The sequence below is a fragment of the Lacerta agilis genome, chromosome 13 (assembly GCF_009819535.1).
Source record: "Lacerta agilis isolate rLacAgi1 chromosome 13, rLacAgi1.pri, whole genome shotgun sequence".
Lineage (NCBI taxonomy): Eukaryota > Metazoa > Chordata > Lepidosauria > Squamata > Lacertidae > Lacerta > Lacerta agilis.
This window is the reverse complement of record NC_046324.1, coordinates 39,304,688-39,328,361: the sequence shown is the minus strand read 5'-3', so window position 1 is coordinate 39,328,361 and position 23,674 is coordinate 39,304,688. Positions and strand designations below refer to the sequence as shown.

The window sequence follows — 23,674 nt, the reverse complement described above, 5'->3', positions numbered from 1 at the left end:
CTGAGGCTGGTATGGATTCCCAGTTTTTTTTTAAAAAAGCAAACCATAATACATCTCATGTTGCAGGCAGGCAGATCTATTTTAAGTTGGCCTCTCAGAAACTCTTCCCATGTTAATGTAAGCGCTCAGTTGCAGGTTTGGCTTGCATGTGGATTGGTTGCAAATATTAATGTTCCAAAACTAAAATAATGCTGATAATGCAAGACCCAGGTTAGGGCTAATACGAATGACCATTTTTTGTAGCCACCAAGTAAATATTTTCAGGTGAAACAGGAGATTGTTTTACCCAAAACAATGTCACCAAACTTTTATTTTTGTGCTATCAACTGTGCCGATTTATTTGTAACCTTGGCTTTTTTGGGGGGGGGGGATTCCCAAAGGAAAGAGTTTCTAATTGTACCAAATCAATATTTTGAGTGCTGGAAATAAAGCTATTTTCTAACCTTTATGAATTTTACATTTCTCCAATACTTCTGATTATGACTGTAGAAAGTTTTAGACACACTTCAAAAGCTAAGGTCCTCAGGTCGCAAAGATTTGTGCTTCGCATGTTCCTAAATTTCAAGCTGCTAAAAGGTCAGAGTATATACAGTCATACCTCAGAATGTGAATGCTGCGGGTTACTTTTTTTGGGTTGTGTTTCGGCGCATGCACAGAACGCCGAATCGCAACTGTGCAGAAGCAGCGCTGCGGGTTGCGAACACTGCGGGTTGCGAACGTGCTTCCTGCACGGATCATGTTCGCAACCTGAGCGTCCACTGTAATTAAGTTCAGAGAAAATGGCTCCAACTCCCAGAAACGAAAATAATAGTTGATCAAGGGATTGGAAGAGCCCCCTTGCAAATTATAACAATTGAGGCTTTTTGGTTTATAGAAAAGGCGAGTTAATGGTGGACAACATAGAGGCTTATAAAAATTATGCACTGGTGGGGGGGTGGAAACAAAGGGGGTAGTTTTTCTTCCTCATAATACTATAATACAGGGCTATGCAATGAAGACAAACAATCACCTTAGTCAGTGTGATGCTTAATTCTTCCTAATTGGTAGCAACCAATGTTAGTTAGAGTAGACCCACTGGCATTTAATGAATAACTTACGTCTTATTAATTTCAGGGGGCCTTCTCAGAGTAACAGTTTGCTACATTGCAATAGTTTTACTGTATTACAGTACTTCACTTACTTTAAAATGTCACCAGCATTTTATGTGTTGGTGGCTCTCCTAATCAATCTGCTGAGGCCCAGGACGTCTGCCTCAAAGTCTGACCCTGATTGTGGTGCCATTGCTCTCTGGCCTGTGCTTGCACAATAAACAGCTGTGAGGCAGCTCAAAGTACACACACTGGGGCTGAATGCCAGCATCATCTTTTAATTGACATAATTAATGAAATATGACCTTCAGCACTTTCTCTCCTTCCCTGTTCACCCACATTTTGTGGAGAGAAGTAAATAATGGGAGCAACAAGGTGAGCATTAAGATCTGCGACACACAGGCGGCTTGCTGTTTGCCCTACCAACGCTGTACTCATATCTTTATTATTGATGCATAGAACCTTTGTATAAATTAGTACTTTCTGTGCTGTATCTATGTACTTTTGTCCTTCCAGGCTGTGGTGCTTTAAGGCTTAAAATGTTTTGCTCTCCTTTTTTTGGGTTATGTTTCATTTAAAAAAAACAAATCAATAAAATAATTGTATGATAGAAAAGGTGCGGAATAAACAATTGGTTAAAAACAAACGACCTTCATGCAAGCAAACCAGAATGTAATCAGAATGAATCCTCTTCATTATATAATCAGAACAAATCGCCTTCCACCAAACATCCCCCCACAATCCTAGGGTTGCCATATTTCAAAAAGTAAAAGCCAGGACACCCCCAGGGTTGTTGAGCTTTTTAATGAAAATGCTCAAAAAACCACGTGTTTTTTTTGTTTACTTGCCAGAGATCCAGGACAGACCAACACCTTCTGGAAATTCCCCCTGGATGTCACTTCCACCTTTGAAATCCTGGTAAAATCTGTGGGGGAAATCTGTGGGGAAATCTGGTAATGTGTGGGGAAATCTGGACATATGGCAGTCCTAGATCCTCCCTCCCTCGCTCCCTCCCCCTTCCTCTTTTTTCTTTCTTTCTTTCTCAGGGCCTTTTCAGGAGCATCAGACACAGGTGGCAACTGGACTGCAGCCACTGTCTCAGGTGCTCAGAACTAAAAAAAAAATCTCATCCCGGTCCACTTGCTGAAATTGCAAACGCCAGGCTATCAATTCAAGGGACGAGGACTTCTCTGCATCTGAGACTGCAGAACATAAAGCAAACACTATGGTTGGGTGGGGGATCTGAGCGATTCAGTGCTTCCTATTCTGTTTTCTCAAATACTAACTTTAGGTGATGGGAAGGCCTGGCTTTCTACTGGAAATGCGCCGAGAGAAGCAGAGAAGGACTGCCGACAGTCTAGTTCATTTCTTAGTATTTTCCATGATCAGTACAGCATTCTTCTTGATTTCCCCACTTCTCCTCTTATCAAAGTCCTGTTGTTACAGGCTCCGTTCACCTTCTGCTCCCCCAGCATGTATGTGCCTGCCCTGGGCACCGTCAACCTGCGCTACGCCACTGGTGGTTGGTGACTTTTAAGCCAGCAGCTTAAAAAGGAGAGCAGGTCACTGTTACCCTGACAGCTCACCCACTACCCCGGGCCAGTTACCGGTATTTAGACCATGTACAATAACACATAGGTACATTGATTTTTTAAAAAAATAAGTTCCTTGATATCAAAAGCCTACAATCTGTAGCTTTCAGGGGTCCCACTGATATTGCTGCTGCTGCTGCTGCTGCTGCTGCTGCTGGAGGCTGCTTGGTTGGCACTGACCCAGAGCAGGGCATTCTCAGTGGTGGTTCTCCATTTGAAGAAAGCCCTCCCTGGTGAGGTGTGTCCCTCTTCCTCATCATTAATGTTCAGGAGGGATTTAAAAACATACCCGGTTTGCCCAAGCATTTGATGGCAGAAAGACACCATTCCAGGCAACCTTGAAACTACAGAATTAGCTGTAGTTAGGATTGTGACTATGTCCATGCGCTCTTTGTATTAAAATACTTTTTATTTTATTTAAAATGTTTTCTCCCCCCCCCTTTTGCTACTTTGTAGTTTGCTACCCTGGGCTCTTTTAGAAAGGCAGGCCAGAAATCCAATATGTACAGGAAATAAATATATCTGAAATCACCCATTTTATTAGAATGCTCTGGTCTCTGCAAAGTTGGCATTGCATGGTTTTATGGGAAATTTATTAGGCAGCCTTTTGGGAAACTGACACGGATAACAGAGAAAAATAGCGCGGGGGGGGGGGGGGCGCTGTAGACTTTAGCTCCGTAACAGCTTTTCCCAAGTTGCTGCATCAGTCGGGTTTTAGGACCCGGCGGGAAACTACTTTGGGGCACAGGGCGGAACTGCCTGGCAGATAAGAGTTTGCCTGTTGCCATGGTGAAGGGGAAAGCCTAAGGCCTGTACTTCCGGTAGGAAATGCACAGCTAAATGGAAAGCCACCGATTCCCGCATTACTAGAGAGTGGCGTCGCTTCATTAGCACCTCTATCCTAGTAAAAGGGAGAGCCTCGATGCTCTATGACTGCGGAGCGGCGCCACTCTATCCCTTGGCGCCTCTCTGTTAGGCGTAGGCCCGATGCTGTCGGATTACTACCCCCATCATGCCTGGTGGCCAAGCCAATGGGGGAGTCGTAGTCCGGCAACACCAGCAGAACCGCAGGTCCACACACCCCGTTCCGTGGCAGAAAGATAAATAAATGAATAAAAATTAAGCATGCTACTATTTTCTATCTCTTGTGCTTTGTTTCCTATCTCTATGGTGCTTTCCCCCTCCCTCCGGCGCGTCCCGATGACGCCATCGAAAAGGCGCCGACACGCGCTCCGTTGCGGGACCAGCCGTTGACACCGCCTCCGCGGTTAGCCTTTCCCGACGCCCGCGATGGCTGCCGTGGAGACGCCGCCCGCTGCCGCGACGGGAGCTGCGCCAGCTGCCTCTCGCAAGCGGCGGCCCAAAGCGCAGTACCTGCACGGGGCCAAGCGGGCCCGGCCCGGCGGCTCACGCCAGCTGGAGCCCGGCATGTGCGGCATCCTCATCACCTGCAACATGAACGAGCGCAAGTGCGTGGCCGAAGCCTACAGCCTGCTGGGCGAGTATGGCGAGCAGCTCTACGGGCCCGAGCAGGTAGGAAGAGGAGCAAAGGCCGGCGGGACTCTTTGGTTTAGACTAGAGGAAAGGGGAGCAAGACGCGGCACGATAGGAGTCTATAAAATTATATATCGCTTGGGAAAGTGGGGAAGAGAAGAACCGTCGGTATCGTAATACCATTACGCAAATCTTTGGTGCAGCTGCTTTTGGAATACTCTGTGCTGTCCTGGTCTTCTCCCCTCGAAACGGATATTGTAGAGCTGGGGAAGCTTTAGAAAAGGGCGCCCAAAAAGGATCAAGGGGATGAAGCAACGCCACCGTGAGGAGAGGTTGCAGCGTTTTGGATTTTTCAGTTTAAGAGAAACGGTAGATAAGATGATAGAAATTCATACAGCTCTGCGTGGTATGGACAAAATGGCTAGAGAAAACTTTCCCTTGCTTAACACCGTTAGAAATTGTGGAGACCCGAGTTTAATTGTTTAACACAGCCGTATTAATTTTTTTTTTAACACGACTGTGTTGGTTGTTGTTTTTTTAAGGAGAGACCTACCAAATTTGTATAAGAATTTAAGCTTGTACCAGCTCTAAAGAGGCTTTCTTCACTGAGTTGACTTGACTAACATAATATGTATGCATGTGTCTGTAAAGTTCACAGATCAAGATGAGAGCAGACTGTCAGGAAATGAGGAGGAGGATGACGACGTCGAAGCTGCATTGAAAAAAGAAGTTCATCAGATTCGCACTTCAACAGAGCAGAAGTTACGACGGTTCCAGTCAGTGGAGAGCGGCGCCAACAATGTAGTTTTCATTAGGACACTGGGTGTAGGTAAGCGTGCATGGAATGGGAAGAGGTAGCACAATGGGCAAGAGCATAAGTTCTGAGTCCTGAATACACTAAGTGGAATATGATGGACATCAGAGGGGGAGACAGAGAGGTGGTAGAAAGAGAGAGAAAAGAGGTGGCTCTGCCCGGTTGTGGGTATGGCATCTTCCTGTGTTTGCGCCTAGACTTCCATGCCTTTAGAGATGCCCTTTAATGAAAAAGTCTCTCGCACTGCCTTATTCTCCCAGAGCCTGAGAAGCTGGTGCACCACATCCTGCAGGACATGAAAGCCACCAAGAAGAAGAAGACCAGAGTCATCTTGCGCATGTTGCCTGTTTCGGGCACCTGCAAAGCTTTCCTGGAGGACATGAAACAATATTCAGAGACCTTCTTTGAACCTTGGTTTAAAAGTCCCCGTAAAGGCACTTTTCAGATTGTTTACAAGGCTCGAAATAACAGCCACCTGAGCCGGGAAGAAGTCATCAAAGAACTGGCAGGTAAGTGATTTATTTCGTAGTAGCAGGAATAGGCAGAAGGTAAGTCAGGATCTATTGAGGATCTCTGGGTGATTTGTAGTAGGGTTTCTGACTCCCAGTTGTTTAATAACAGCAACAAAAAAATAGGGTTGGTTTTTTGCTTTTTGCTTTTAGGTTGCTGAAACAAAACAAGCTTAGGGCAGGGTGGGACAAGTGGGATTTGCATGTGAAAAGGACTGTGGGCTCTATTCTGAGACTGAAAACAGAGGGCACCATTCTCCTTGCTTCTGTCATATCTCTCAGCCACTATTTTCCACATGGTTGGCAGATTTTTTCGATCAGGGATGGGGAACTGGTGGCCCTCCTGAACATTGGCTGTAGTAGCAGGGGCTGATGGGAGTTGGAGTCCAGCAACATCTGGAGTCCTTCAGTTTCCCTATCTCTTTTAGATGTTCATTTCTAACTTTAGTGCTTTCAGGGTGGGGTGGAACAGTGGGTTGGACCCAAACTAACAATGCAGCCCTCTTAATGTATCTGCTTGGAAGTAAGTTCCATCAAGTTCAGTGCGCTTACTCCCAGGTAAGTGGGTGTAGGGTTGCAGCCTAAGCTAATTGAGTTCCCGTTGATTTCAGTGAACCTGTGAGCAACCAACTTAATAGTGTATTTTAAAAAATATGTATCCTTAAATGTGAGCCCCATTGAGTTCAGATGGGCTTGTTCCCAGGTAGAGGATTGCAGCCTTAATCTGGATACAGTCCCTTTGTATGGAAGAGGAAGGTGTTCAATACTTAAGATGAAATAAAATATGTGTGTCTCTCATCATGCCAAGTTGGGCCCTCATCATTAGACTGTTCTTAAGTGGCTGAAGATGAGAGGATGGTGGCTTGCTAAAGACATGCAGCACACAGTTAAACTGCAATTTACTACCACAGGAGGTAGTTATGGCTGCCAGCTTGGGTCACATCCATGCCGTACATTTATGGCAGGGACGTCCAACTCCCAAGAGACTCCGATCTACTCCTGGGAGGAAAGAGCTAGCAGTGACCTACCCATTGGGGGTGGGGGCAAGCCAAAGTTGTTCAGATTCTTTTTAGGGGGGTGCCATAGTTCTGCTGGGTTTTTTGGGGGGGGGGAGCACCATAAAAGGCTTCCTGGGTACTAAACCTGGCAGTGATAGCTCTGTATTCCGTTTCTGCAGTTGTGAGCGATTGAAGGACAGAATGAGGGGGCATGGTGCCCTCCATAAAATCCTGGGAACTGTAGTTTGTTGTGGGTGCTGGGCATCATAGCTCAGTGAAGGGTAAACTGCAATTCCCAAGACCAAAGAGGCATCTAGTTGGCCTCTGTGAGAACAGAATGGGCGGTTAGATGGGCTTTTGGCCAGGATCCAGCAGAGCTCTTCTTTTGTCCTTAGTCTCTAATCCCTTATGGGACACCATCTCTTCATTTGTGGCTGATCAAAAGTATTACTCTCCAGGCTTATCAGATGGCTTTCTGCCTCCCCAACCCTTCTTTGTTGGCTTGGCAGGTGTCGTTGGCCATCTCAACCCAGAAAACAAAGTCGATCTGAGCAACCCTGAGTTCACCATCGTGGTGGAGATCATAAAGAACATCTGCTGCTTGAGTGTGGTGAAGGACTACATTCTGTTCAGGAAGTACAACCTCCAGGAAGTGGTGAAGAGCAAGGAAGGGGAAGAGCAGCAGAATGCTTCCAAAGTGTCCCAAGAGGGGGGCCTGGATGCGGGGAAACCAACTGAGGAGAAAGTGGAGGAGAAGACTGAGGTGGCAGAGGCCAGCGACAATCACAAGGACTAGGACCAGTAATGAAACTTGCTGTGGGAGAGACTCTGAAGGATGGCTGTCAATGAATTGGGTGTGGGTGTGCTTTGTCTTTTATAACTCTGTGGCTCAGTTAGGCCGTTTAGCCAAACCACCAATCTGCACAAATTGAGGAGGAACACCAAACTAATGTTGCCACAGACAAGGAAGCAAGGGAACGGCCTGGAGCTTGCAAACAGGTGAACAGAGCTCTCTGATTAGAAGCCACAGCCAAACCGAGAGCTCCCTTCTCCTGTTTGCAAGCTCCAGGTGTTCCCTTGCTTCCTAGTCTGTGGTAACAGTAGTTTGGTGCAGGTTGGTGGTTACAGCCAACCAGAGTTTATGACCCCAAACCTGGATTTGAACCCATGGCTTGAAATGGGTTTTCAGTTCTAGAGAGGGAGTTGGAGCATATACAGGAAGAGTTGAGAGCTAGTGAGCCCCAAGGCAGGTCCCTGGCAGTCATACTGTGCTTTAGCTATGAAATCTGAACCAAGCCTCTAGTTACAGTCCAGCAAACATGAGTCTCTGTAAAAGTTTCATTGAGAGCAGTGAAACTGAAAGCATACTAAGGCTTGAGTTCCTTTTGACAATGAGATTTTGGCCTAATTTTGCTGAATCACACACACCCTCTTCATCAACATTAACTGCTACTTAAAAGGCCCTATTTCTCATTTGCTGTTGGTGTTAAATCCAGACACATGCTGCATCTCTTGTATAGTTGTTTACAGACAAAGAACACTATCTGTGGGTTCTTGCTGCCTTGTTTGGTAACAACTGTTGATCAATAGAGGGCAAGCACGCTATCTTCAAGCCAATGAACTAATGCAAGCCATAATCAGATTTTCACACTGGCTTGGCCATGGCTACATGCTTCAGATTTCTAAACTATTGTGAATCCAGAGTTAATTCAGGATCTGTGACAAACACTTCCTAAAACAATAGCAGTGTGCAGTGGAGAGGGAGTAGGGTTATTTTTAATGCCTAAAAAAATACAAGTTTTATATAAAAAAAACTTGTGGGTAGTATATGTGTTGGTAGGGATTTATTAGCAGCTAGATTAGGGATGGGAAACCTGTGGCCCTCCAACTTTTGCTGGACTACGACTCCCATCATCTCTGACTGTGATGGGCCACATGGGCTGGGGATGATGGGAGCTGGAGTCCAGGAAATACCTGGAGGGCCACAGGTCCACACCCACCCCAGCCCTGAAGTAGACAGAAGATCTGCAAGTAAGTTGAGAGAGAAATGAAACTGTATTGAAATGTGTTTGCAGAGATTGGGAAGAATCCTTTCGGAGTTGTTTCCACAGGCAAGGAGGGCAAACTTTAGCTTATGGGTTTGTATTGGCTGTGGCTGGCAGCTAACAGACCAACACAGTTCTCTACCATCTCTGCAGTTGGGTGCATTGTGTCGTCCTGCTAGACCTGGGGGGTTCCAGCAACCTTTTGCCAAGCAGAGTGTTGGTGAATGTTGCTTAATTAACCCACATACAGGGTAAGGTAAAGCGAGTTTGCTCCAGGAGGATGTTGTAGCCAGATAATCCAGCATGGGTGGCTGCCTTTGCTAAGCAAAACGCTTTGCCGAAAAAAGGAGAAAGAAAAAAGGGACAGGAGAAGCATAGCTGGCAGTGGCCTCACAAGCAGGGCCACACAACCCTGGCCTTTGACTGATGAAGATCACGCCTGTATGAAAGGCTCTTCTGTTCCACTGCAGGCCCGGTTTCCGGGTGGAGCCCCATAACACATGGGTTCCCACTTCCCAACTCCCATCAATGCCAGCGTGGAAGCTGTAGTCCCAGCGACACCTGGAGGGACAAAGGTTTCCCACCCTGGCTTCAGATACATAGTATGCCCCCTCCCCGAAGCACCCACATAGGCGGAATGCTGCAGCGATACCTCATCTTCTAACCCTTGAAAACTAGGATAGCTGGCCAGGGTAGTCTTGCATTCGTCTCTGTAGCCCATGGAAAAGAGCAGCACCAGTGTCTTGCATTTAGGAGCAAGGAGCTGCCCTGCAGCAGCCAGTGTGGGATTGCTGCATCTACTTTTCCATTAACACTGGGTCACACTGTTAAACTAGAAGTGGGAAGTTTAAAGGGGGAATATCTGCCCTCCATTTAGCAGACAGCTGTGACCCTAGAGATACGGCCTTGTGGCCCATTCGTGGGAAGGATCTGCCACTGCTTTTCTGTCTTGGGCCATAATATTTGCCTCAGCCATTTCCCAGGCTCCAATTTCTGGCCCCATCAGAAAATTGGAAGAGTCAGCTCTCTGTCACATACACTTCCAGGCAGTTTAAGGGCGCTTGCTCCCAGAGCAACAAAATCCTTGGCAGAGCAGCTGAACGGTGAGGGCTGTGAGCAGACAGAAACGTGCACCTCTTTTGGTTGTTAGGGGTAGAAATTATAGGCCTGGGAAAGTGACAAAATAGGCCTGGTGTGAGAACCAGAGCATTAGTTCTACTAAGGAGCTACAAAAAGCAATTTTTGTGAGGGGGGGTATTTCCTCTGAGATTGAAGGTGTATGGGGCTTGGGAAGAGTTTTTATTTTTTAATTGGTTCTTGCAGTGTCATTTTAAACTTCGTTTTTTAAAACAAGTTGCCTGCATGAATTTGGCTTTAGTTTCGACTTGGAATTTCCTTCTCAGAAAAGAATCCTTGTAGTAGAAGTACACCTGAGACAGGTTAAAAAATAATAATTCTGTTTTGTATATTGTCTTGTTTTTGTACATTTTTTTTATTAAACTGATTTTGTTTCAGTTTGAAGCCGTTCCTCTGTGATGTTTTGTTTGGTCAAGGACTAAGTATACTTTGTAAAATTGCGACTTTCAAAAAAGGAACAAGCAACGTCAATGTAATGTTGCTGTCTTACATAAAAGGAATACATGAAGTGGGATAAGGCCAAGAGTCCATCTAGCTCAGTATTGCCTCTTGTCTCACAGAATCATAGAATTTTAGAGTTGAGAGGGATCCAAAGGGTCATCTGGCCCAACCCCTGTAGTTCAGTGGTAGAGCTTATAGCATGTTGCATGCAGAAGGTCCCAAGTTCAATCTCTGACATCAAAAGGGAAGAGCTGTGAAAGGCCCTGTCCAACATCCTAAAAAATGTCTGCTAGTCTGTGTCTAATTCTAAGTGAGAAGGTCTTACTCAGTGTAAGGTAGCTTCCTACATGCATCAGTTCTAAGGCAGGGCAGGGAACCTGTTGCCTTCCAGATGTTAAACAACAATGTCCATTGTCAGCTGATCACTGGCCATTCTGGCTGGGGCTGATGGCAGCCAGAGTCCAAACAACATCCAGAAGACCACAGGCTCCCTATCTGCTGTAAGGCATCTTTTAAATGACAGGCTCAGGTCTATGCTTGTATGCACCACCCATATTCTTTCATGACAAATTAGCCCAGAGAAGCCTTCTAACAAATCACTCCCTCTAAATAGTAAACACAGATGGCAAGTGCCAACAGGAAAGCAGCCAAAACAGGACCACTGGGAAACAAAAGGTTGTGACTGTCACAAATGGTGGAACTTCAAAGGTTGCAGAAAAAGTACAAAAGAAAAATCTGTTTTCTTTAAAACAACAGCAACACTTAAAGGGGTGGGGGAATTGCTCATGCTCACCCCACTCTTAAAGCTGATCATATCCTGGAACCCTGAACTGGGGAACTCATGATAAGAGCTGAGCATCCACTGGCTACAACATCTTGTTGCAGCCCCTGCTTGTCCTTTTTAATCTGACCCTTGCATGTGTTAGGTATCATGAAATAGTTTGGAATGGGGTGATCACTTTTAACATCTGCCCACATTATGACCTAAATACTCTTAAAACTAACACAGTTTAGCACACATTGGTTCTACACATTTTAAATGCCAGCCTAATGCCGATGGTGGAGAACTCTTGCCTGAACCTTGGCACAGAACTAAATGGGTCCCCACTCCTTTTTCCTCAATTCATTTCTTCGAATTTTGCCTGTGATGGTTTTTGGCAGTTCTTGGACAAATTCCATCTGATGGAAGAAGAATAAAAAAAGGAAGCACCAGAATTAAATTGCAAATGCCTATAAACATTAAAGTTAGGCAAACCAGAGTATGCTATTTGGCCACTGAAGGGGTGTAGCTGAAATGGGAACAGCAGGCCTGCTATACCTGTAGATCAGACCAAAGTTCCATTCAGCCCAGCACCTTCCTTTTCCTGGTGGCCAATCAGATGCCTCCAGGAAGTCCTTGGTAAGGCACAAACACAGTAGCCCCCTCCTAAGCAACTAGTATTCACAGACATCCTGCTCCTGAACACACAGACTGTCCACACTAAAAGCAAACATGGATATTATTTGGGATCAATTTTTAACGCAACTCACCTTTCTAGGATATTTGTATGGAGCAGTCACCTTTTTGACATGTTCTTGCAGCTCAAGGGTTAACTTCTCAGGGTTGTGTGATGCAAAGGAAGGAGATAGGACCACAAAAGCTTTCACCACCTGAGGATAAAAAAAACATAATCGGCACATATTGCAACATTTAGTTAATCGAAAGCAATAAATAATGAAAGGGGGATGTTTTTTTTTTTAAATATTCAGGAGGACTTTAGGACCATATGGAGAGGAATTTAATTCAGGAACAATTTTTGCTGTTTCTATACCAGAGCATGGGTTGTTCCTTCGCCTATGCCCCCTGCAAACAGCAACAACAACAACTTGAAAATTGCTAAGGGTCTTGGTGGAAACTGAGTGCTTTCCATGTTTATATGATTTTCCATTGCTGCCTTAGAGCATAGTGAAGTTGTCCCCACCCTGGTGCATGTCACAGCTCCCCCCCCCCCCGCGCATCAGCTGTTCACATCAGCAGGGCTTCATTAATGTAATTCATTTCTATTTGTGTACACACAGGTGGGTTGGGGTGTTGATGGGTATCTTTACCCTATGAATATGCATCTAAATATCAGCTAGAGACAAATTAGGAGCAACTCAAGGACTCCAACTAGGGAGAAGCTGGTTTTGAGAAACAATACATCAAACAAGATACATAAGCCTTTTGGATAATGTCATGTGAACACATAAAGAACCCAGCGCGGTGAATGCAGCGAGTGCGAATTAAAAAGGAGTCTGAACACAGCCCAAGTTACTCTTCTGCATGCACTCTGACTTAGTATCTTCCCCTCTTTCTCAGGGCTTCCTTTGTTACTGTGCAGAATCATAGAGCTGTGTAGGGTTGGAAGAGACCCCAAGGGTCAACTTGTCCACCCCCCTCCAATGCAGGAATCACAGCTAAGGAATCTCTCGCACATGGCTATCCAATCTCTGTTTAAAAATGAAGGAGAGTCCACCACTTTCTGAGCGAGTCCATTTCACTGTTGAACAGCTCTTACCATCAGAATGTTCTTCCTAATGTTAGTCGGAATCTCCTTCCTTGTAATTTGAATCCAGTGGTTCAGGCCCTACCCCCTGAAGCAGTTGCTGTTTCCCCAATGCCCCAATTCCTATACTTTCCCAACATTCCCAATGTTCCCACTGATCCAAAAAAAGTTGGTAACCCTGTAAAGATGACACCATACAAAGATGGGAACATTTGTACTCTGCAAATCCTCTGTCCGCCTCTGCCTTGTAGACAACCATAATTCCCAGGCCGTGGATTAAATAGGATTTGAGTTTCTTATTTAACATTTCATTACCTCCCCTCTGACAGGATCTGGACTGCTCACCACAGCCGATTCGACCACTGCTGGGTGCTCAATCAGAGCACTTTCCACCTCAAAAGGCCCAATACGATACCTGGAAGCAACAACAACAAAATGCCCAGTTGACTCTGAAGGTGACTTGGAAACTACAACTAATCCAGAATGCGGTTGCCATACTGGTGACAGGGAGGGGCCACCGGGACCATTTTTTCATGTGTAAGCATGGCAGCCATTTTGGGCACAGCAATCTTGTGTGATCTCACGCCGCAATCTCACCTCCCAAAAGCACTTTATTCGGGGTCATGATCTTGTGCAGATCATGTGACTCACCCGGAAGATGTGCGTCCCAGTTTTGGCCCTGGACATGTTGGAGGGTATGGTGTACGAGTAAAACTGTTTTATTTCATCAGGCCTTGGCCCTTGAGTCATCTATCTGCTTCCTGGTTTGTGTTCTGTTTCTTTATAATTAGCCATTTCCCCTTGTACTTGCTTTCTCATTTTCCTGTGCATTTTGTGTATCTATTGTCATTTTGCTTTAAAAATCGTGTTAGCCGTTTTGAAGGCTAACCAGTGGGGAAGTGGCCAAGAAATAGTAACTTGCTCCTCTCTGTAGTAACACATTCTGCAATGTACAAACCCAGAAGAGATGATGACGTCATCGGATCGCCCAACAAACCACAAATAGCCATCTTCATCCATTAGTCCTCTGTCTCCAGTAATGTAGAAATTCCCACGGAAGACTGAAGCATTTTTCTCTGGATTATCCTTACAATAAACACAATGATATGTCTATGTGAATCAGGAGTCTCTGGCTGCTGCTCTTACCTAGGAAATAATCCCTACGCCTGCAGTAAAAAAAGGTAAAGGTAAAGGACCCCTGAATGGTTAAGTCCAGTCAAAGGCGACTATGGGGTTGCGGCGCTCATCTTGCTTTTAGGCTGAGGGAGTCAGGATTTGTCCACAGACACTTTTCCGGGTCTCGTGGTCAGCATGACTAAACCGCTTCTGGCGCACGGAGGAACGTGACGAGTGCCAGAGCACACGGAAACGCCGTTTATCTTCCCGCTGCAGTGGTACCCATTTATCTACTTGCACAGGCATGCTTTTGAACACACTTAGAATTGAGGAATTGGTTACATTATGGGGGGAGTGGGGTCATTTTTTGCAATGGCCCCCTTAGGCTGCAATCATAAGAACATAAGGAGAGCCTGCACGATCCAGACACTGCTACATCTAATCCAGTATCCTAATACAAGGACATTGACACCACAATGACATGAGGTGACCCATTTTGCTCTCTGTACTGTGCTATTCAAGCTCTGCCGATCAGCTGATTATAAGGACTTGCACAGCGCTGCACAAGTCCCTTTGGCCCAGCCGCAAAGTGGCCTTGTGGACCAAATGTGTAGGCTTGGCAGGCCTATTTAAACCCACAGGCAAGGGTTTCCCCACCCCTGATTACATTGGTAAAAATGTTGCCATCGCATTGCAATTACATTGATTTACAGAGAATTGCTACTGCTTACCATATAACGAGAGAGGAAAAACTAAATGGCCGATTTGATTTGCTGTACAGAACTAAAGAGGGGAAAGAACTCTTATCTAAATTTACTGTGAGGCAAGAGAAAATACAAAACAGCCACTTAGATCTGACATACTGAAAATTAAAAGGGGAAACGTCGTGTTGTAAATAAGTCACTTAACATGTAGCGAGAGAAACAAAACGGCCACTTCGATTTGATTTCCGGAAACTATACAGAGGGAACTGTCTTGCATAGAAATGAACTGCTTACCACATAGCGGGAAAAGAAACAAAATGGCCTCTTGGATTTTATTCTAATGGCAATGTCTCCTTCTTCCCCACGAGGCAAAATATTGCCGTTTTCATCTATAATCTAGGAAAAAAGGCAAGTACAGTTATGGTTTAGAAGGGGGGGAGGATACACCTCTAAACACACAGATATCATTACTACTTTCTTGAAACTTGTCTATCTTATTTCCATATTTCCGCTAGACCCACTTGACGAGTTAGCTGTCCTCTTACCTGAACATCATAAGGTGGAGCTGGTGTGCCCATGGACCCAGGTTTAATTTTCTTCCCTTTCTCATTTTGCGATATAATACCCTGCAGCAAACAAAAGATTTCAAACCCTTGATCATCTTCGTAAGTTGCATTTTTATTCCACTTTAAAATGTTGAGCGGATAGCTCAGTTTGTACAGACCTGTGACAGAACCTTCTCAGCGGTGGCTCCCCATTTGTGGAATGCCCTCGTTATTAACATTCCTGTTCACCCAGGAATTTGATGGCTGTCAATTTGATACTGTCCTGGGCAACTCTGAAATTATTGTTTTTAATGATTGCTTTTAAATGGGCTGTCTTTGACTAAGTTCTCTTCAGGGTAAACCAGTTGAAACTATTGGGCTTGGCAAACTGAGGTCCATTTATTTCAGTGGGTGTACTCTATGTAAAAACTAGGCCCCGTTTGCACTGTGCATTTGAAGCAGTATTATACCACTTCAACCAGTCATGGCTTCCTTCATAGAATCCTGGCAGCAGTTGTTCATTAAGGATGCTGAGAGATGTTAGGAGACCTCTTTTCCCAGGGATATAGATGCAACAAATAAATACAGCAATTAACTGAACAGTTTATGAGGGATGATGGTTATTATGCCCTCGCCTAAGCACATTCACTCGGTTAGGTTCAACTGCATTAAGTATCTCTGTTTTTGATCCAGCAACAATGGATTTTACATTGTGCCCTGGTTTCTTTCGCTTGGAATGCTGACCCGCTAAATTGGGCCTACCACTTCAGTCTGTCCATAGCCTTCGTAGATATCCAGACCCGTCTGCCTTTTCCATTGCACCATCACCTCTGGGTTGAGCGGCTCCCCTCCTGTCAAACAGTGCCTCAGGCTCTTGAACCTGTAGCTTAACAGAAATAAGAGGAAGGCGTCAGAGTGCTTTCCTTTAATTTTTTTTTTAATACCACTGGGTTCCATTGAAAATGGATTCTCTATATGAACCAGGAAGTGACCCCTCTAGACAATGGAAAAGCTCTTCTTTTCTTATCTCTATGGCTGTGATCACCGGGTGATGCGGACGCCATTAGGTGGTTTCTCTTTCACCCACCCCCTCTGTGCAGCCCCGGGCACTGGCAACCCATGCTATGCCACTGGTGATGCCATGTTTCCCCCCACCAGCACATTGCTGCATAGTGCGCTAGATACAGGATTGCAGCACTTTGATGTGCAGGCTGGGAGGATCATTGTGGTGGGCAGATACAGAGGGGGTGTTTTCCATTCCAAGGCTGGATGGCAATCACAAAAGAAGGTCTACATTCCCGATGCAAAACAATAACGCGGGGTACCTGGTAAGATCATGCTGCACCAACATGCGATAGGCTGTCGGGGCGCTGCACACTGTCGTTATTGGATACTGGGAGAGAGTCTAGAGAAAGTAGGAAGGGAAGGGTGGGAAGAAAAGCACAAATTCACCATGAAAAGGATATTTCGCTTCATGGGTAACAAGAGCACATTTTGAGCCTTCCCTTTATCCAAAGAGCCCTAGGAAGAGTTCATTATCTCTCTGCTCCACAAACCCATTTTATCCTCGCAACAACCCTACAACATGGGTTAGGGTAGGAGTTAGTGACTGGACCATGAACCAGTGAGGTTCATGAATGCATGGGAATTTGAACCTACGTCTCCCAGGTCCAAGTCTGAAACTCTACCCACTGCACCAGGGTTTCCCCAACTTGGGTATCCAGCTGTTTCTGGACTACAGTTCCCATCATTCCTTACCACTGGTCCTGCTACGTAGGGATGATGGGAGTTGTAGTCCAAAAACTACTGGAAATCTAAGTTTGGGAAACACTGCTCTATAGCATACTGTTTTATAGATATTAATAGATATCATATGGTGTATACGCTGCCAGTGGCCTCAATATATATATATTTTAAATAAAAATTACAGTTTATGAATTTTCAAATAAATAAGTGCATCTCAAATGGTAACATAGTAGGTAGTGGGGCAATTTCTCAGTTGTGCTGGAGCAAGGCTGGCTGATAGCCCAGAGCTTCAGAACCTAAGACAGTGATAGTGACTCCTTTTCAGCCTGAGGGCCACATTTGCTTCTAGTAAAGCTCCTGAGGGCCATAAGCCAGTGTTGGGTGAGGCTGGGGGCAAAAATGATCAAAGCAACAAATGTATTTTTCCCCTTTAACCACTGCACTGCTGCAGGCTGGTATCCACATGCTGGCATGCCCCGCTGTCTATCCTCCATCCAGCCAGACAAGAAGTTCAAGGATCCATTCCCAACCAGGAAAAACACTGTTAAGCAGGGTCAGGAAGTGGTAGGCCAGGGGAGAGTTCTAAGGGCCAGACAGAGAGGTCTGAAGGGCCACACTGGCCCTCTGGCTGCGACTTGCAGATCACTTCACTTGGTGAAGGTTCCATAGGCTGGGTTTTTTTTTTAACCCAGTTGGCAGAGAGTGTGAAACATAACTTACACGCCCCCTCCCCAAGATAGGACTTATATTCTTACATTTAGGAATTCTCTCGGCTCAAACTGGGGCATGCTGTGTACAAAGACGGTGACGCCTCGAAGCCATGGTGCAAAAACACTCCCCAGGCCTGCCTTCACCCAGCCTGTATCAGACATGTTCCAGATGATGTCTGAAGGCCTTATGTCCAGCCAAGACCTGCGAGAGACAGAGGTTGAGAGATGCGAGTCTGCATTGATACATATAAGAAAAACTGTGTCTTTCACTCTGCCCAGAGACTTTCAGAGAGGATATGGGATACGGAAATGATCAGTTGATGGGTGGCAGCCTGCAAACCTCACTTCCTTTGCCCACCAGGTTCAATTTCTCCACCCTTGAACTTGGGGATGGGGAAGAAAATTGATTCACTTTGCATTTAAAAGTTGAATTTACCAAATTCACACTTTGGGGAAACAATAGGCGAACCAAAATGCCACTATCCTTTAAAATCCTCACTTTCCTGAATTTTGCATTACATTTGGGTAAAGTGTGCACATTATACACACACACACACACACACAATATGCACACATTCACGAAAACAGTATTCAAAATGTACTTGTCAAAATGTGTATGTTTGTAAAAATAGCATACAAAATTGTGTTTATTAGGGGAAATTGGCACTGAAATTGTCATAAGGATTTTTAAAAAAAATCAGTTTGCCGAAGAAATATGGAGAACCGAATTTAAGACTGGAAAAATGAAAAAGTGAGAAAACTGAAAAATGATTAGTCTATCCCTGCTCCAGAAAGAGAGAGAGAGAGAGAGAGAGAGAGTTTAATGCCTTAATGCTTCCTGGAGATTTATAAAAACACAAGCAAATTATAGAACTATACCTTCCAGATAATGCCAATCCAAGAGCTAAACTGCTTTGGGAATGCTCTGCCATTTTTGGAGACCCAGTAGTTCCACTTGTAAAGTAGATCGTCATTGGTTCATCATTCTTGGTTTTCACGCAGCTGTGATCAGAAGGGGCCACGCTTCAAGAAAGTCAAGAAAGGGTGACAGGTCAAGGAAGTGAACATCCAAGTCTTCTGTATTTAAATGTACATCAGAGGGTGCAAACTAGGCATAAGCAAACTCGGCCCTCCAGATGTTTTGAGACTACAATTCCCATCATCCCTGACCACTGGTCCTGTTAGCTAGGGATGATGGGAGTTGTAGTCCTAAAACATCTGGAGGGCCGAGTTTGCCTATGCCTGGTGCAAACCGATGCTATAACAGGGACCAACCTCATAAGTGCCAACTGTGGGAGCCTATTAATGTGACTTTGTGTTGGTCATGCAATTGTCACATGAACCTCCTGTGCCGTTGCTCATTCTCAGACACTCATGAGCAACTGTATGCTTCTGAATACCACTGCTTGGGAATCACAAGTGAAGAGAGGGCAGCTGAAATCAGGTTTTGCTTGTGGACTTCCCATGGGGCATCTGGTTGACCACTGTGAGAACAAGATGTTGGATGAGATGGGCCTTTGCTAGAGCTGGCTGCAGGTTTGATGGTCACCTGAACTTTACCCCCCCCCCGACAATATTCTTGGAAGTAGTGGCCAGATCAGGGAAACTGTGTGCCATTTTAACTTCCTACAATGCCCAAGGGTGATGCTACATCAGGAGCTCTGAGGAGTTGTGGGAAACATATAGGGCAGGTGGCTTTCCAACACCAGTTGTGGTCATCAGTCATACACTTCAAGTACTATTATGCTCAGTCAGTAGAGCATGAGGCTCTTAATCTCAGCAGTGGCAAACTTGGGCATTTCAAATTTCAACAGCGCCCTGTGTGATGCCAAAATTCAGTGGCCCCCTTCGCCTTCTGTTCTAAGTCATTTTTGCGGTGCCCTCTCAGCTCAGTGCCCAAGGCGGCCAAATTTGGTGCACTCCCCTAAATCTGCTTCTGATCTCAGGGTCATGGGTCTGAGCCTCTCATTGGGCAAAAGCAGGGGCATTCTTAGCCCCTTGGCTGCCGGGGGCGGGAAGCCAAGAGACACCCCTGGGGGGCGGGGCGTGCGTGCGTCATGACGTCATGACGCATGCGACGCCCCGCCCCCGGGGGTGCCGGGCGGCGGATTCAGGAGTCTTTGCGCGCTGCAAAGACTCCTGAAGAAGCCTCCGCCCGGCGGCAGCAACCCTTCTTGCCGCGGCTGCTCCCCCCTGCGACGCCCCTGGGCAAAAGATTTGTGCATTGCAGGAGCTTGGACTAGATGACCCTCTTGGTCCGTTCCAACACTACAATTCTCTGATTCTACAATATTATAAACAGCTGTTCCTTCCTCCAAAAAATCTGTAAGGTGTTAAGGGTGCTAAGAATTGTGAGAAGACCATAGAACTACAGTTCCCAGCATCCCCTGGGAAGAGGAATTGATTGCTAAACCACTCTGGGAATAGTAGCACTCTGAGGGTGAGAGAGGTCTCTTAACAACACAGCAGTCTTAACTACATTTCCCATGATTCTTTGGGGGAAGCCATGACTGTTAAAAGTGGTATCACACGGGGGCCACATTCAGTACTGAGAGCCAGTGTGGTGTAGTGGTTAAGAGCGGTAGTCTCGTAATCTGGGGAACCGGGTTCGTGTCTCCGCTCCTCCACATGCAGCTGCTGGGTGACCTTGGGCTAGTCACACTTCTCTGAAGTCTCTCAGCCCCACTCACCTCACAGAGTGTTTGTTGTGGGGGAGGAAGGGAAAGGAGAATGTTAGCCGCTTTGAGACTCCTTCGGGTAGTGAAAAGCGGGATATCAAATCCAAACTCTTCTTCTTCAGTAACCTGAGGAACATGCATGTTGAGATGTGGGCTGATCCAAGCATTGCCAGTTCTAGACTCTACCTGGGCATTTCTTCTGCCCTATAAATAAAGCACATTGCTACTCACTCAAGGAGCTCCTTGAAGTTCAGCCAGCCCGCCGCCCTGCCTTCGGAGAGCAGCAACTTTGTCTTCAGAAAGGGGCAGGAAGACGAAATGGAGTCCACTGCAGGGGTCAAGGTGTCGTGGGTAATGATACATTTGGCCTTCGAAACCTGGAGCCTGTACTGGATATCTTTGGCCGTCAGCTGAGGTGTTCCTGGCATGAACACAATCCCTAGAAGACCAACACATTCAAAATGGTGTTTAGGTTTTATAGATTCACCTTATTATCCCACTTTTCTTCCTTTAAAAATATATATTTTCAAAGTTTCAACAAGAAAAAACATTTATACACACACACACACACACACACACACACACACACACACACACACACTCTTTCATAAAACCATGGTCATATCAGTATCTTTATGAGGTTCCCTGAACCCCCAGACTTCCTTCCTCCCCTCCCTTGGTTTCCAAAATTCACCTTTTAAAACTGCATATAATTACTATTATCCAGATTGTTATACAGTGGTACCTCAGGATACAGACACTTCAGGTTACACACTCTGCTAACCCAGAAATAGTACCTCGGGTTAAGAACTTTGCTTCAGGATGAGAACAGAAATCGTGTCGCGGTATCTCAGGTTAAGAACAGTTTCAGGTTAAGAACGGACCTCCAGAACAAATTAAGTTCTTAACCCAAGGTACCACTGTACTTGATTTTTATCCGTTGTTATTTTAAATAACAGGTGTTATGTAAATCCTGCAAATGTTTTTAAACTTTTTCAGTGTTCTTTAATACCATATTCTATAAAGTTATGCCATTCTCTATTAAATTTGTTATCTTCTTGGTGCCTGATCTTCCTGGTCAGCCTTGCCATCTCCGCATAGTCCACCATCTTCATTATCCATTCTTCTTTCAATGGGACTTCTTCTTTCCATCCCTGGGCGTATAGAGGAAAATGTATGTGTGGGGACGACGACGACGACGACGACTGTACGCCCACTTTTCTTCTAAGACGGAACGCAGGCCCAGACCTGCTTAGCAGTGGTGAAGAACCTCTTGCCCCCTACACCACCACCCCGGCTCCCGCTAAAGCAGGCTTTGGCGGGGGGCAGGCGGCGGGACAGGCGAGCAGCAGCTTCTCTGCTACAGCGGAGAAACTGCTGCTTGCCTCTCCACCACCCCCAACTCCCGCTAAAGCAGGCTTTGGTGGGGGGGGGGCAGGGGGCGCCAGAAGGTGTTTTGCCTAGGGCGCAAGAAGCCCTAGCACCGGTCCTGCCCACAGCAGTTTCTAAAGCTTCCAGAGCACCCAAGATGTGCTTACCTGACCGAATGCATGCCACATTCAGCAGCCACCATTCTGGGACTCGAGGCAGAATGAGAACCACTCGGTCTCCTCTTTGCAGACCGCATGGGCCAGAGAGCACATTGGCCGCTTTCCGTGACAGGACTCCCAGCTCCTCAAAGCTCCATCTCACTTCATTTCCTTTGCCATCTATCCACCAGAGGGCTGGATTGGATGACCTGTCTCCATCCTGCAAAACAGCAACAGTTTCACGGTGTTCTCCAGTTTATGGTAAAGTATGGATTAAAGTTGTATCATTACAACAGCAGCCCCCTGCCCCCCTTTGCAAAAAAATAAGGTGAATCTCCAACCCTTTTATCAATACGTAAATGCAGGCTGTGCAATGAATGCTCAATAAAGTCTGGGCATGGTTTTGCATGTTCAGGACGCAGGTGGTGCTGTGGGTTAAACCACTTGCCGATCAGAAGGTCGGCGGTTCGAATCCCCGTGACGGGTTGAGCTCCTGTTGCTCGGTCCCAGCTCCTGCCAACCTAGCAGTTCAAAAGCACGTCAAAGTGCAACTAGATAAATAGGTACCACTCCAGCGGGAAGGTAAACAGCGTTTCTGTGCGCTGCTCTGGTTCGCCAGAAGCGGCATAGCCATGCTGGCCACATGACCCGGAAGCTGTCTGCGGACAAACGCCAGCTCCCTCGGCCAGTAAAACGCGATGAGTGCCGCAACCCCAGAGTCGTCCACGACTGGACCTAATGGTCAGGGGTCCCTTTACCTTTACCTTTACCTTTAAGCTTTGTGTAAGCAACCTTCAGAACAGAGTAATAGTAGCAGCAGCAGCAGGGGTAATAATAACAACAATAACAATAACAACAATAACTTGTTATTGGTCTTTTTTCCACCAAAGTAACTAAGTGATTTACAGTAAAAACAAACAAGCAAACTGATACGTTAAACTGGAGAAAAATAAAACAAAGAAAAATAAAAAAGCTGTTTTTACAAGCTAGATTAAAACATCCCATTCACCCAGAGAGACCATAGATAAGTAAAAGCCAAAGACCTGGTGAAAAATGACAGTTTTTGCCTAGCTAACTGACTACGTGGGTTGAGGGCTCCCGGTCTGCTATCTTTTGAGACACTTATCTTAGCTACTCTTTTCTGAAGATTACAGGGGATGCAATTTGGCTAAAAACTGGCACAGGCCAGGAATGAGGCGTCTCTTTTTATTGGATTCCCATTCCTCCCAAATTCAAGCACTGTCTTGGCATATCACGCCAGTAAAGCAGGAAATTGCTACCCTAAGTGGGAAGAAAGGTTACCTTTTCTGCTTTGGACCATTGATCCAGCACATCACTTGCAAAATTAAAGTACTCTGGGACCTCCTTGTCACCCCGGTTAATAGCTTCGTAGTGAGAAAGGTTGAGTGAAGCGAACCTCTTGTTGTCATTCTGGAACGCCCTGCAAAATGGTTGGCTGCTCCAGACACACCTGAGTGTTTTGAGTCTGAGTAAGATTTTCATGTTGCAATGTGAGTGGGCCTGGGATCATGGGTAGTTTGGTCCTTCAAGAAACGAGAAATTGAATCATTATTTGTTATAGAACCATAGAACTTTTGACTTAGATGTCATCTAGTCCAGCTCCTGTAGCCGTTACTTATAATTTCTGGAAATAACTAAGGGTATTTTTGTTCCAGCAAGCTTTTCCAGTCAAATGTATTTTTTATTTGTTTATTACTTCTCTGTCTTGGATGTTTATTTGTATTGGGTTGTCTCCAAATCCATGCAGGATATGCAACGCAGGATGACCATCAATTTATTAATTGCCTCCTACCCAATTGTCTCAAGACAATGAACAATAAAAATGGAAAAAAATAGTTAAATGAATGCACAAAAAACAGTATAAACATTTAAAAAGAATACAAAATAGACACACAGGGCATGCAAGTACAACATCCCTGACTAGCAGATGGAAGGATCTGTCAATTTTGCCCCTCTCAGGTTCTCATTTTTCCAATCTTAAA

The 23,674-nt window shown here is 45.6% G+C and overlaps 2 protein-coding genes across 2 annotated transcripts; one reads left to right on the top strand and one right to left on the bottom strand.

Annotated features, from left to right (window-relative positions):
• Positions 1-3,908: 3,908 nt before the first annotated feature.
• On the top strand, positions 3,909-8,267 carry THUMPD1 (THUMP domain containing 1). The gene is made up of 4 exons (XM_033167310.1): positions 3,909-4,213; positions 4,826-5,003; positions 5,249-5,497; positions 7,005-8,267. Exons 1-4 carry the CDS (start codon positions 3,971-3,973, stop codon positions 7,289-7,291), a joined length of 957 nt encoding a protein of 318 aa, XP_033023201.1. The 5' UTR covers positions 3,909-3,970; the 3' UTR covers positions 7,292-8,267.
• Positions 8,268-10,385: 2,118 nt separating this feature from the next.
• LOC117057102 (acyl-coenzyme A synthetase ACSM4, mitochondrial-like) lies at positions 10,386-23,209 on the bottom strand. The gene is made up of 13 exons (XM_033167892.1): positions 22,974-23,209; positions 21,681-21,891; positions 20,374-20,581; positions 18,344-18,487; positions 17,510-17,666; positions 16,334-16,413; positions 15,771-15,894; positions 15,009-15,089; positions 14,758-14,859; positions 13,602-13,729; positions 12,959-13,058; positions 11,649-11,768; positions 10,386-11,297 (listed from the first exon to the last, which is right to left on the bottom strand). Exons 1-13 carry the CDS (start codon positions 23,172-23,174, stop codon positions 11,211-11,213), a joined length of 1,743 nt encoding a protein of 580 aa, XP_033023783.1. The 5' UTR covers positions 23,175-23,209; the 3' UTR covers positions 10,386-11,210.
• Between the last annotated feature and the right edge of the window lie 465 nt (positions 23,210-23,674).